Here is a 13007-nt window from a genome sequence, read left to right as displayed (position 1 = left end):
CTTTCAAAAAAGAACCCGAAAGTATACAGAAGGGAGATATTGTAATGTGTGGAAGAGTGGGCGCCAATGGAGAAGCACAAGGACCCAAGTCTTACCTGTCAAAAGTCGTCCTCTTCACATTTATAGGGTCCCAACTTCCAACCACCCATATATACCCCCACGCCCCATACCCCCCTTCTCTATTCATTACCACTGTCTCACCATATAGTAAAATCTGCCAAAAATGAACTCATGATTCATGGGTAAAGCCACCAGATGGTTACGTTCCCTTCTCCGCTCCAAAAAGTCGCCGACGGAATCATCACCGGCCAAAGCCAACGATGTAAGGGGTCTCGGGAAATCGTCGAAGGGAAGTGGGAGAAACATTGTTGAAGACCCACCGGCGAGCCCTTGTGTGGAAGCACTAGACGCTAACAAACACGCCATAGCAGTTGCGGCAGCTACTGCGGCGGTTGCCGAGGCTGCGTTGGCAGCTGCTCAGGCTGCGGCGGAGGTTGTTAGGCTTACAAGTGGTAAGAGGTCAGCTTCCGCCTATACATACGGTACTACAGTTGACTGCCGCCGTGAATGGGCTGCCGTTAAAATTCAGTCTGCATTTCGAGCTTACCTGGTTAGTGGTTTTTTATCTTGATTTTGACTTAACATCTTTGTAATTTTAAATATATCATGTGAACAATTGAAATTTAAAAAAATTATCTTTTTAAAAGGTACTTGAAAAAAATTAGAGAAACAAATTAAATTGGAGGGGTTGCTATTTTCCTCATGAACCTCAAATTGTTTTTTTTTACTCTTTGGTAGGAATAAGTAGAGTAATAATGTTAATAGGAATTTAGGAAAAATACTTGTTATGAAGATTGATGGTCGGGGAGGAAGAATGGAGCTCGACAAGTGACAAGTTGCATAGTGATTTCGCAACCCTAACGAAATGATTCAAAATTATCCACTCCTTCCTCTCTGTCACGTCACTCTCACTTGTTTTGTTGAACCTTCCATTAATCTATTTTTCTTTTACCACCAATAATTTGTTTTTTTTTCCCTTTTTCTCTTTTTCTTTTCTTTTATTTTTTTTGCTAAACTTTTTGGGGTTTAAAAAAGAAGTTAATATTTTAGACAAACTCATATTCCTACGTACGTGGATCCAAATCAAAATAATTAAAAGAGGGAACGGGCATAACACACCGAAAGGAAAAAGGCAAAACGTGTTGCATACGTGTGTTCACTTCCTGAAGTAGACAACTTACAGATGATGGAAATGACCTATATGTTGAACTTCTTCTTATCGTACCATATGTGGAAGGACATTTCGAGAATTAATTTACTCTGACAGTTCACTTTTATTCATTCAAATTGAACTTTGCATGTCTACTAAGGAACAAGGATTAACGTGAATATTTTATCATAATAAATTTAATTTTCAGTTTAAGAATAAATAATTAATATTAAAAATAAAAAATTAAAAACGTGAATATTCCATAAAGTGAAAAGTAAAAATATAAGATATTTTTTTTTAATAAAGTAGACAAGTTGGAGAAACTTCAATAGTAATAGTATTTTTTGTACTATTACAAAATTTTGAAAACATGCGGTGGCAGGTAGGACTCACTGAAAAGAAGTCCTCCTTTATTTAAAAAAAAATGACCTACTTTAACTTGGTACAAAATTTAAGAATATAAAAAAAAATTTTAAATCTTGTAGTTTTAAATTAAAGTTATATCAAATATACCAAAATACCTTTTAATCTTATTGTCCTAAATATGTCATGTGAAAAAATTAAAAATATATTGTCAAAAAAAGAAAAGAATCATTCTTTTAAAAATAAATTAAAAAGGGAAGTAGTCTTTTAAATTGAGGGAGTAATAGTAATTGCTGTAGAGAATATTGTGGTGTACGCGTTTGAATTTTCGTTTGACTCCAATCATCTCATGCATAATACTCTCTGTTTCGAAAAGGATTATCTATTTGATTTGACACAAAATTTTAAAAATAATTTTTTTTTAAAATCATGTAATTTTAAATTGAAGTTATATTAAATATATTAAATTATCCTTTAATTTTTGTGGTGGTGTTATAAATATATCACGTAAAAAATTAAAATTAAAATATTACTAAAAGGAAAAAAAATATTTTTTTTAATACAAACTAAAAACGAAAGTGGGTGTGTTCTCTTTGGAAAAAAAAAAAAGGAATGCTAGACGTGTAGTATCAATTGTAGGACATTTTCTTTGAAGCTGTTTTTCACTAGCGAGTTCTTGTAATATCTTGCTGAACTTGAGTAGTGGGCTAGGTGAAGTGACTTGTCTTCCATCAGTGTCTTTCTCTACTATATAGGGGAGTAATATTTTTGTCTTGTTTTGTATGAGGTGGCTAAGTGGTTTCAAGATGGAGGAAAAGGACTTCCCAACCACCCTATTTCAACCAAAAACAGATGCAGCTCTAAGCCGACACTTTTAGTGGGATGGGATGGGGTGTTAAAATTAACAAATACTAGGAAATTCTCAAATTCTTACTACCTGGAGTTAATTAGAGACGAGATGACAATTTTAGATTAATGGGGGTGCAGTGTACCACACAGCACTACTATACTTTGTGACTCTAGGTATAGGTGCAGCTTTAATATAAACATGGTATATTCTTTCAACAATTTTCGGTTTTATATGCAGAGGCCGGTAGGAGGACAATGAGTTTGCCTTCAGCTGCTGCCAACAGTATAAATCCGCCACTGGTGCTAATTGAACACTCACAACGTTCATAATTTAGCCTCCCCTGTTATGTGATAATTTCATTTTTAAAAAGGGTGCCTGTTATCACTGGCTGATACCTACTAGATGAAATTAATATAAAAAGGGGATCGAGCACCTTGATGCCTGTTTTTCTGTTTGCTCCTCATAATTTATCGCCATAGTGCTTTGTATTCAACTATACTCAATTATTGTTTTATCCCGTGCTCAAGTATCATGTCAATTTAGACTCAGGCAGCCCACTTGAGATATGGGATCAAATAAAACTGCAATATCTCTTTGGGTAACGCAGAATTTGGATTCATGAACTAGACACTGGATGCTACTGATTAATTACAATGGCTAAGATGAATTGACTTTTAACGTTCTGTGGGGCATGTTCTAGGCTAGAAGGGCACTGAGGGCATTAAAGGGACTAGTAAAGCTGCAAGCACTAGTCAGAGGTCGTATAGTGAGGAAACAAAGTGCAGATATGCTCCGACGTATGCAAGCCATGGCTCGAATCCAGGCTCGAGCTTCTGCCAACCGGAATGTAACTTCAGATCCTTCTCATTCCAGCATCAGGGCTTCACAATTTGAGCATCCTGTAAGTATTATATTTTAGAGATGAGCCATGGAGAGCCTGTCTAAACATACTTTAGTCTGGACCTCATGATCTCAGAAAAAGATGAGCTCTTTTGAATGTTCTTTTGTCGACAAACTAATCCTGTTAATTCTTAGATTAAAACTTGCCTCAATTAATTTGTCCTAGCAACTATTGACACTGATCAATTTTGAACTTGTCCATTGATTGGATTGTATGGTAAACATTTTCTCTTTTACCACTAATCTTGCAGGGGATTGCAACTCCGAGAAAGTATGATCCACAGCAGTATTCATTCAATTGCAAATATCATGGGCCGAACCTGAAGGTACCACTCACCAGTAATTCTTAATTATATTTTATTTTCTCTTCCCAAGCTTCACACATGATTGGACGCTGGAAGCATATTCATTCTCAGGGATGTCAGCAGCTCCTAGAAGTAAAAGGGAAAGTGTATTATCCTTATACTACCCTTTCACGCTGAAGGCTATCCGTACGCTCTCTGTATGCAATTCTAGCAACCAGAGAAATGGATGTCTTTTCTTATAACTGAACTAGGCGCAACACAAAAGCTTATTTCAGTAGATGTCTGCCAATTTCAATTATGCACGCATTAATACATCTTGTTTTTTCCCATATTAAATGCAGAAATCTGGTTCCAAATTGAAACCGCATGAGAGCTTTGGTCAGGATAGATCACATTTGGCTTCACAATGGATACATCACTGGATGGAGGAATGTGCAAGAAATGGCTACGGTGATGCTTCCCTGAAAAAAGGTGGTGGAGATCATGATGAGAGCACTGACAAGATACTTGAGATAGACACATGGAAACCACGTTTGAACCCCAAACCAAGTGAGAAAAAGTCTCACAATTCACATTATTCATCTTGGAATGACAATGCTCACGGAACAAGAACTGTCAACTCTATATCGAAACATTTGGCAAACCATATGAAACCAAATCCTAGTATATCATCAGGGGAAGTGTCATCTTTAAGGTCACTGGCATTTTGTCAAGATACTGATCAGCCAGTTGTTTGGACTGTTGAGCACAGCCCTGGAGTGCACTCCACATTGTCCAGACCAGGGAGTAGCAGTAGAAGAGGCCCCTCTCCATCGAGAAGCGAGTGCTCACGAAGCTTGTTTGGGGACTACCCAGGTCATCCCAACTATATGTCTAATACAGAATCATACCTTGCGAAACTTAGGTCACATAGCGCACCCAGGCAAAGAATGCAGTTTGAGAAAATTGGTTCGACAAAGTATGTTGATGGACTTGTGGATGCAGATACAACTTCAGAGAAGAGTTGGAGATCGTTTGGTAACTTTAGGAACAAAGCAAAACCAGGATCAGGTCAATCAGACCGAGTAGGAACACCTGATCATCGCAGTGCTGTCCGTTCTAGCTCTTCCTTTGGCCCGAGACAATAAAGAGATGCTTCCTTTGACAATTGCGAAGCAATTTAGTCATGCTGTACACATCCTAGTAGTAAAAATCAACCTCGATGTCAATGTGACCAAAGGTAAGTACTTGCCAAGCTGATGACAAGACCTGTGGTTGTAGAGTGAAAATAACAGGTTGCAATTATCTTGTTTGATGGTCGTTTCGGATTGTCTTCTGTTGAGTTATTAAATTTTGGTTGTAACAACGTTAAGTTATTAATTATTGCCTGTAACAATGTTCGATAAAATGTAGTACGACCATTGTTACCATCACTTAAGAGTTGAGGATGACTTGTTAAATACCTGATGTAAATTATTAGCGTGACATAAATTATTTTATTTGATAAAGTAAACTGACAAAATTTCATTCAATTGTCTCTAGAGGATGCCAATAACTTTAGCAGCTAAGCAAAAAAGATAGTCGTTCATGTACAATGAACCTATGATTAAGATAATCGTTCATGTACAATGAACCTATGATTACAATTAAGACTTCCCAACAGAACAGACTGATTAGGCATCTAAATTAAGTGCTTTAAAAGGAGAAATGACACCCCCGAAACAGTGTGGCAGGAATAACTATGAAGGGACCAAAAAAAATTGAAGTTGGTGAGACGCTTTTGCCAAAAGAATGTACAATGTTATGAGTTGAGAATATGTATTTTAGTGGATGGATTCAAGAGATGTAGAGGTAGATCGAAGAAATATTGAGAAGAGATGATTAGGCAAAGACATAACATAGTTACAACTTATCGAGGACATGATTCTAGATGGAAAGATGTGGAGGACGTGAGTTAGGATTGAAGGATAGTAGGAAAGAGTGCATCCATGCTAGAATGTAGGAGTACTTTGCCTTGTTGTCCGTACTGGTTGTCATAGTGCTGCATTTGTAGTTTCTTGTTCTTTGAGTTTTAGTGATGCCTGTTATTTCGAGTAGATCGATTGTTATATTGTTTTGTGGTAGTCTAATTAACTGTTGTTTTATTACTATACCTATTGTTTCATGTATTTTTATTACGTTTTTGCTAGACTGTTTTTGTCTCGAGCTGAGGGTTTTTGATAGATAACCGCTCTAGCTCATCTCCAAGGCAGGGGTATGGACTGTGTACTTGTTATCCTCCTCATACCGTACTTTATAGGTATACACTGATATGTTCAGAGGCGGACCCACAACTATTAGTGGGGGTGCACGTGCCCCCGTTAACGTCGAAATTTTTTTATGTATATTTGTGTATATACCTTCAGAAATTGAGATATATTTAATAGTGCACCCACAAATGAATGCTAGTGCACCTTGGGTCGCTTTTCTTTTATTTTCAATCTTAAGATTAAAGGCTTACTATTACAATGCTAGTGCACTTTGGTGCGCTAGTTGAAGCCAATGCTTCCGTCCATGCTAGCACAATCACAATATTTTTGCTAGTGCACTTTGATGCGCTAGTTGAAGCCAATGCTTCCGTCCATGCGACCAAGGGATCGATCCTTGGTAGCACAATATTTTTTCTATTACTAAATTTATAATATCAAAATGTTGGAATGGGGATTCGAACCTGCAACCATCCTATGAAGTGAATCCCCCTTGACCATTGAGCTATTACAAATGATTATCCAAAGATCTTAAAAATAAAACTCATATTATAAGAAAGTAAAGTTATTAGCTTAGAACTCATACTTGTTCTATAAATTTATTTTTTCAGTATTGTTTATGTCTTTGACGACCAATTGAATATGATAATATCTCTTAATCGAACTGAAAGTTTTTCTAATGTCTTAAGATAATATTGTGCACCACAGTATTATCAAAAGCAACAAGTATAAAAAAGCATCACGGTCTATTGTGTTTAAGCACAAAGAACAAATAAAGCAGCATAAAGAGAAAAAAATATAAACATATGTTAGTGCAAGACTAATACTATAAGCATGAGTGATAAATTTATATATATATTTTTTTAGATAAAGTGAAATAGTCCGTGTCTTAAGAAGCATCATTGACTGAAAAGGGAAAGTATGTATTAGAAATTAGATCTTAAGTTACACATTAAGTGAGGCGAACGCTCAACATATTTTGAGTCTTGCTTCGACGCTTATGCGCGCCATTGACAACACCGATACACCCACAAACTTCAAATCGTGGGTTCGCCGCTCAACATATTTTGAGTCTTGCTTCGAGGCTTATGCGCGCCATTGACAACACCGATGCACCCACAGATTTCAAATCCTGGGTTCGCCTTTGAATATGTTGTTGTTGTTGCTGCATTTTAGTGGAACACATTACTTTTGAACTGATATCCGTTTTTGTGATTTGTTGATCTTATGTTTTTTATTCTCTTTAACGAATATTCAGACAGTAAGCCATAGGTTCGTATTTACCGTTCGCGGTTTCTCCTCCCATCAATCTGTGTAATGCAGAAAACGAAATTAGAAAGAAAAAAAGAAATCGATATTTTTTGTATTCACGAAGGGAATACCTTTTATGTAGGCTTTAAGCTGCCTTTTAGGAGACATTAGACCCCAAATGGTAACTCAATCATTAGTAAAATTGAAGATCCAAAACTGAAATGACAAAAGAAAAGTGGCAATCATTTATTTCAGAAAGTTACTTTGGGTCCCATGGGTGAAGAAAATGCCCAAAATAATATTCGTCCCATGCTTTGGATGGCAACTCCTTTCAAGCCAAACAGCCCCACAACATGAAGGTGATCCCAATGTTACATATTACTACTATCTATACAGTTGCACTTTTTACTTTTCTCTTATGTTACTTGTGGATTTACCCAAGATGGTGATATCCTAACTAACAAAATAGAAAGCAAGAAGTAGGGAAAAGGTTAAACTAGTGGGTTGCTGCCTTTTTTACTTTCTCTGTAGTTGAGACAATTTTTTATTCTAAAGTAAGTAGTTGTATTAAATTTTGTCATTTTCCCTCTTGTTTTTCAGTTTCAAGTAAGATATTCTCCTCTTTTATTTATTTATTTGAATTCTTTAATTTCTGTGTAATTTCTTTCTATCAAGTAATGCAGATTCTGCTGTGAGTCAATGTGGAGCAATCCAAGTATTATTCACATCATAGATCATACTGACCATCAACGTAAAGACTAGTATTTGTTTAGTTTCCCTTTGGACAACCATATTAAAAACAAAATACAAACTGCTCTAATAAGGTTGCTCTTGTTGATTAGAGTGAAGGTAAGTATTCATTCTTCAGCATCACGTTCTAGATACCAATTTATCATGAGACGCTGCAAAAAGAAAAGAAAAGGATTGATCAGAAGTTGTTGTGAGATTACATATCACCAAAGGGTGTGGTGAATAGATGGATTCTCTAGATCTTTAACCAGATGCCTCGATAAAAAGTTCTTGGTAGAGTACACTTTAACCCCTTTACTGGTCCTAATAACGCATGTGAATCCAGAGACTAAGAAATTGGATGGTTAGACCAAAAAAGAAACCGCAAAGTACTCTCTTCGTTTCATTTTACTTGGCCCCTATATCAAAATTAGATGTTTTATTTTACTTGTGCAATTTAACAAATTAGGAGAGTTTTATTGCCCATCCTGTCCTTAGTATTAAATAACTACGTAAAATATTAGTAGTCAAATTTGGAGGTCCAAAGCATTATTAATAAGGTTAGTTTAGTAAAATACATCCCTATTTAAAGCTTTGTTATGGGGTATGTCAAGTCGACAAAGGCTAAGTAATATGAAATAGATGAGTATTAGGTGATAAGAAACTTATGATAGTCTTACTATTCACAATCAGTGTTAGGGTCAATGGTGAAACCAAGATAAACACCACAGAAACCAGGCAGAGTGGCAATGGCAGTGGCATTTGGGTTGTAAGTAGTAATAAGATCCATCATGCATCTGCAGACGGACTGGCGAGTCTCGACACCAGTGGAGCTAGCTACATTGCTTAGGGTCATCATAGCAACGCAGCATGGTGCACCTGGAATTGGATCTGGTGTCCCATAGTTCACGAAGCTGGCGCATGCTGATACCAGTGCTGTCACTGTGCTACATTCGTCAGCACCTCCAGCTTCTTGAATTATTAAGGCAACTTCCAAAACCACCACCATCCAAAATACAGATTTCATCTCCAGCTGTTCTTACTTTTACCTACTTAATTTTTGCAACTGATGAACATTATAAAATCTCTTCTCTTGGTGTTCCATATAAATATTAGGGTGATTGTGTGGCCACTTCATCCAGGTTGCATGACAAAAACTGTCAGGTCTACCATGCATTCGATGTGCAAGCTGATATTTAGTCCGGGGCCTTAGTACTTTATTTTACTTCTGTCTTTGTTCTGCTCAGTTCCTTTTTTCATCTCAGCAATAAACATATAGAAATAAAAACAAAAAAAGGTAAATATGCTGGAAAGCCCTCTGATTTCTCCAAGGCAAAATCATCGACAAGAATTATCTACTGAGAATAGATTGATTCATAAGTGAAAACCGTAGTTCTATAAACACAAACTAAATCTAGATATCTAGTGGTAAAAACTAAAAAAGAAGATAACATGCTAAAAGAAACAAATGAATTAACGACTGCTTTACAGGCCGAATCGTGCAAGCATCTCTAGTTAATGTCCATCACACTTCCATTTAGATGTAGGAACACAGCTGAGGTAGTGGCACCAATGGCAGTGATCATATCCGTTAACCCCGCGGAACAGCATCACTAGTCCGACAGTAAAACTACAATTTAAGCACAGACAGATAATCTGGTCAGAAACATAAAATAAAAATGACAAATACATACATATACTTAGTGATGTATGTACTTGTATACTACTTCTAGGGGCAAAGTTGTCTTATACTAACCCTGCTACCAGTAGAATCAGAGAAAGCAGCCCCAGTACATATTGGTAAGCCTTGTATTTGGAATTCACACGAACACCAGCTGGAAGAGTCCGACGTTCCATCCACCCTAGTTGAGGGCGTGGAAGCAGAACGAAGCCAAGGAGAAATCCAGTCAAGAATCCACCAATGTGGGCAAAATTATCCACATGAGGCAAGATTCCAACTGCTAGATTGATGGCAACTATCACCAAAAGCGTCAAGAGTGCACAAACCTATGGGAAATATCAAAAGGGACGATGAGTAAAAATATATAACACAATGTTCCGACTCCATCATATAGTTTCTTATAGAAACACTACTATCTGAACCTTTCTTTCAAATGAAAATGGAAAATCGTTTAAAGAAATTGGACACAGTGACAATTGTTTTGGAAACATTGAGTGGCATTACCCACCTTATTGGTGTAAATTGACCAATTCGTAATAAGCTCAGAAAGCATAGCTCCAAGTAGGCCAAAGAGTGCCCCTGAAGCACCAACAGAGATGCTTCTCTGGATAAACAAGGAAGAAAGTATACTCCCACCAACGCCAGACAATAAGTATATAATTCCAATGCGCACTGCAAAAGAAAAGACGAGCTTTAACTGACTACATTATTGTATTTCAAGAAATTGCACTTAAAACAAAATAAGGGGGAATCCAAATCTGAAACAGCATAACATATAACATACCAAAGCCACATTGCTGCTCAAGGCGTATGCCAATGATTACAAGACTCAACATATTCGCGATCAGATGAATAACACCAGCATGTAACCAGATACACGTGATAAGCCTCCATCCTTGATGCTGATGGACCACTTTGTTCCATTCAAGACCACCCAGCCTCTCCAACCTTCAGCAATAACAAAACGCATAATTTACCAAGGCATTTAACCATCCACATAATAATATAGGCAATTATATTTTAGGTAGAAGTACTTATAAACTAGGTATGTTTGATAGGAGTATTTCATAAACCAAAAGAGGGGAAAAAAATTAATTCCAAATGCACCAACTCAAAAACCAAAACTAACATAGTTGTGGAAAGTTATTAAACCTTAAACAGCTAGACAACATTGATGCCTCGTCCTATTAAATAGGGTAAAGTTTCCAACTTGATGCATATAAATTACAGGTCCACATACAATAGTAGGACAGGCATTCAGTTAAGTGAAAGGAAATTTTCAAGATGTAACTCCCACAAAGAGGCACACAAATTAGAGCAAGGACTCCATAACAAATCTATTTCAAGAATTGTACAAGACTAGAAGCGTCTATCCTCATTTGCTACTTATAGTGTTCTCTGGTGAAGATATTCAGAAGGAACTGCAGTTAACAAGATGTCAGTGAAATCTTTGAATCTGCTATATGCATGCAACCCATAGAGACAGGTTGAAACGGGTAAAGTATGTGTTTATTGCTGACTTGTTTTGGGTAAATGTGTAACTGACTTCTATATTGGTGAAACCTTTAAGCTCAGTATCATAACAAGTGGATATAACTAATTATAACAATCAAAGTGACAAACAAAAGTTGAAAAGAATAACTGAATTTCCCAGTCCATGAATAAGGGAATTATTCATATGGGCCATGCAGAGGGAACTGGCGCATGTGACATGCCCTATGTAAAACAGTAGGAATCTACTCACTAGTCATGTCAAACAGCAGACGAAAACAAATTTCATATGCCTAATTCGAAGCCAGAGAAGTCCTTCACAGCAGGTACTTCAACCAGGTAGAAGAATGAACAAGAACACAAAGGTTCAAGAAAAGTCCAAATTAATAAGACTATCGTGCTTCAACCCTTTCCCGGACCCCACCTATGTTGCCTAATACTAAACCAGAAAAGTCCTGCGCAGAGTACTGGGAAGCTTGAACAAGAACACAAAGGTCCAAGAACTAATCCAAATAAAAAATTATAAATCCATGTTTCAATTTGTTTATCCGACTGTCCTTCTTAGTCGGTTTCCAAAGGAATGTTCTTTCCTTTTTTGACAATTCTTTCGTTCTAATTTTCCTCATGCATGTTTTAAGAACACCATATTAATTCTAGTACTACAATCTATCTTTTATTTTAAGACAACAAGGTTCAAAAGTCATTTTAGTGTCTTAAACTATGAGTCAAGTTAAAATTAGACAAACAAATTAAAACAAAAAACTATTTCTTTTACTGCGCTCTTCATTGTTTAGCTTTTGGCGGACACTCTTAACAATCCCTAAACCTCAAGGGTCAAAAACACAAGAAACAGTAGCTGAAAAGAAAATCCTCTAAGTAGACCAAATACAGTTAGGAAGCATCAGCTACTCAATAAACCTTAAAGACTCAACCTTTACCCACCAAAAGAATTAAATAATAATTCTCAACTTATTTCAAGAACACATAAATATTCACAAAATTAGAACATGGGTATCTTAAAAATCATACTTACGTTGAAGAAGAAGGTCCAAACAAAGGATTTTCTCTCAAGGGCTGGAAAGAAAACCTTCCGAGAAACGTAGCAACACAACCGTCATGATCATGTTTGGGACAATTGTTGTATAACATAACAACAACGAACATAGCAACATTAGCCACCACAAACAAAGGTATCAACCAAGAAACCCACGATGTATCTCTATCCTCAACAGCATACGAGGTAGAATGATTGTTTCCCCTTTTTTTTTCTCCCCTACTTTCTATATCTCCTCTCATATCTCCTTTACAATAACAACTGTCTATTTCTTGCTCCTTTTGACTTGTACGTAACTCCAAAAAAAAGAAAAAATACTTATAGTAAGTGGGTTTAACTTAATTAGGGAGGGGGCGGGGGGAAGGGACTTGCGATGTATAGAAAGAGAAACAGGGGGTAGTTATTTTTGTTTGTGAATATTGATGATGATCGTGGGATAATGGGATTAGTGCGTTTTATTAGTTACGTATTGTGGTTTTGTTAATTGATTATTAATGGGTGGACCAGGAGAATTTATAGGATATGAGAGGACAACTTTATTCAAGATTTTTCTCAAACGTGTAAGAATTAAGATATGGGATTTGTGTATTGTCTACTTTAATACTTCTCTGTTTAAAAAAGAATCACCTCTGTTTAAAAACAGAATCATCTATTTTGACTTGACACAAAATTTTTAAAAATAAAAAATATTTTTAAATCTTATAATTTTAAATTAAAATAGTATCAAATGTACTAAAATATCATTTAATCTTGTGATCATAAACATGTCATGTAAAAAATTAAAATTAAAGTATTATAAAAAAATATATATATATATTTTTAAATGGACTAAAAAGATAAGTAGCTCATTATTTTTGAAACGGGGGAGTAATTGCTATTATTGGAAAAAAAAAATAGTAGTAGGTTATAAGGTTTTTATCCATACAAAAAAGTTATTTTGTAAATAAT

At 36.1% G+C, this 13007-nt stretch overlaps 3 protein-coding genes across 3 annotated transcripts; 1 reads left to right on the top strand and 2 right to left on the bottom strand.

Annotated features, from left to right (window-relative positions):
• LOC107863316 (protein IQ-DOMAIN 23) lies at positions 1-5139 on the top strand. The gene is made up of 4 exons (XM_016709187.2): positions 1-610; positions 3124-3324; positions 3575-3649; positions 3970-5139. Exons 1-4 carry the CDS (start codon positions 239-241, stop codon positions 4753-4755), a joined length of 1434 nt encoding a protein of 477 aa, XP_016564673.2. The 5' UTR covers positions 1-238; the 3' UTR covers positions 4756-5139.
• Positions 5140-7806: 2667 nt separating this feature from the next.
• Positions 7807-8998, bottom strand: LOC107866186 (putative non-specific lipid-transfer protein 14). Its single transcript, XM_016712352.2, has 2 exons — positions 8514-8998; positions 7807-8006 (listed from the first exon to the last, which is right to left on the bottom strand). The coding sequence occupies exons 1-2, from the start codon at positions 8858-8860 to the stop codon at positions 7997-7999; spliced, it is 357 nt and encodes a 118-aa protein (XP_016567838.1). The 5' UTR covers positions 8861-8998; the 3' UTR covers positions 7807-7996.
• Positions 8999-9137: 139 nt separating this feature from the next.
• Positions 9138-12628, bottom strand: LOC107863317 (RHOMBOID-like protein 2). Its single transcript, XM_016709188.2, has 5 exons — positions 12039-12628; positions 10299-10462; positions 10023-10186; positions 9590-9840; positions 9138-9463 (listed from the first exon to the last, which is right to left on the bottom strand). The coding sequence occupies exons 1-5, from the start codon at positions 12299-12301 to the stop codon at positions 9349-9351; spliced, it is 957 nt and encodes a 318-aa protein (XP_016564674.1). The 5' UTR covers positions 12302-12628; the 3' UTR covers positions 9138-9348.
• Positions 12629-13007: the final 379 nt, after the last annotated feature.

This window comes from Capsicum annuum, chromosome 3 (genome assembly GCF_002878395.1).
Source record: "Capsicum annuum cultivar UCD-10X-F1 chromosome 3, UCD10Xv1.1, whole genome shotgun sequence".
Classification (NCBI taxonomy): Eukaryota; Viridiplantae; Streptophyta; class Magnoliopsida; order Solanales; family Solanaceae; genus Capsicum; species Capsicum annuum.
Note: the sequence above shows the minus strand (reverse complement) of the source record. Positions and strands in the feature narration are given on the sequence as shown.

Coding starts and splice junctions, on each gene's coding strand:
- LOC107866186 (XM_016712352.2), bottom strand. CDS start 8,860: ATGAAATCTGTATTTTGGATGGTGGTGGTTTTGGAAGTTGCCTTAATA.
- LOC107863316 (XM_016709187.2), top strand. CDS start 239: ATGGGTAAAGCCACCAGATGGTTACGTTCCCTTCTCCGCTCCAAAAAG. Junction 611..3,123: donor CTGCATTTCGAGCTTACCTG/GTTAGTGGTTTT, acceptor GGCATGTTCTAG/GCTAGAAGGGCACTGAGGGC. Junction 3,650..3,969: donor ATCATGGGCCGAACCTGAAG/GTACCACTCACC, acceptor TATTAAATGCAG/AAATCTGGTTCCAAATTGAA.
- LOC107863317 (XM_016709188.2), bottom strand. CDS start 12,301: ATGAGAGGAGATATAGAAAGTAGGGGAGAAAAAAAAAGGGGAAACAAT. Junction 10,463..12,038: donor TTTGGACCTTCTTCTTCAAC/GTAAGTATGATT, acceptor TTATTGCTGAAG/GTTGGAGAGGCTGGGTGGTC. Junction 9,464..9,589: donor CTGATTCTACTGGTAGCAGG/GTTAGTATAAGA, acceptor CTTAAATTGTAG/TTTTACTGTCGGACTAGTGA.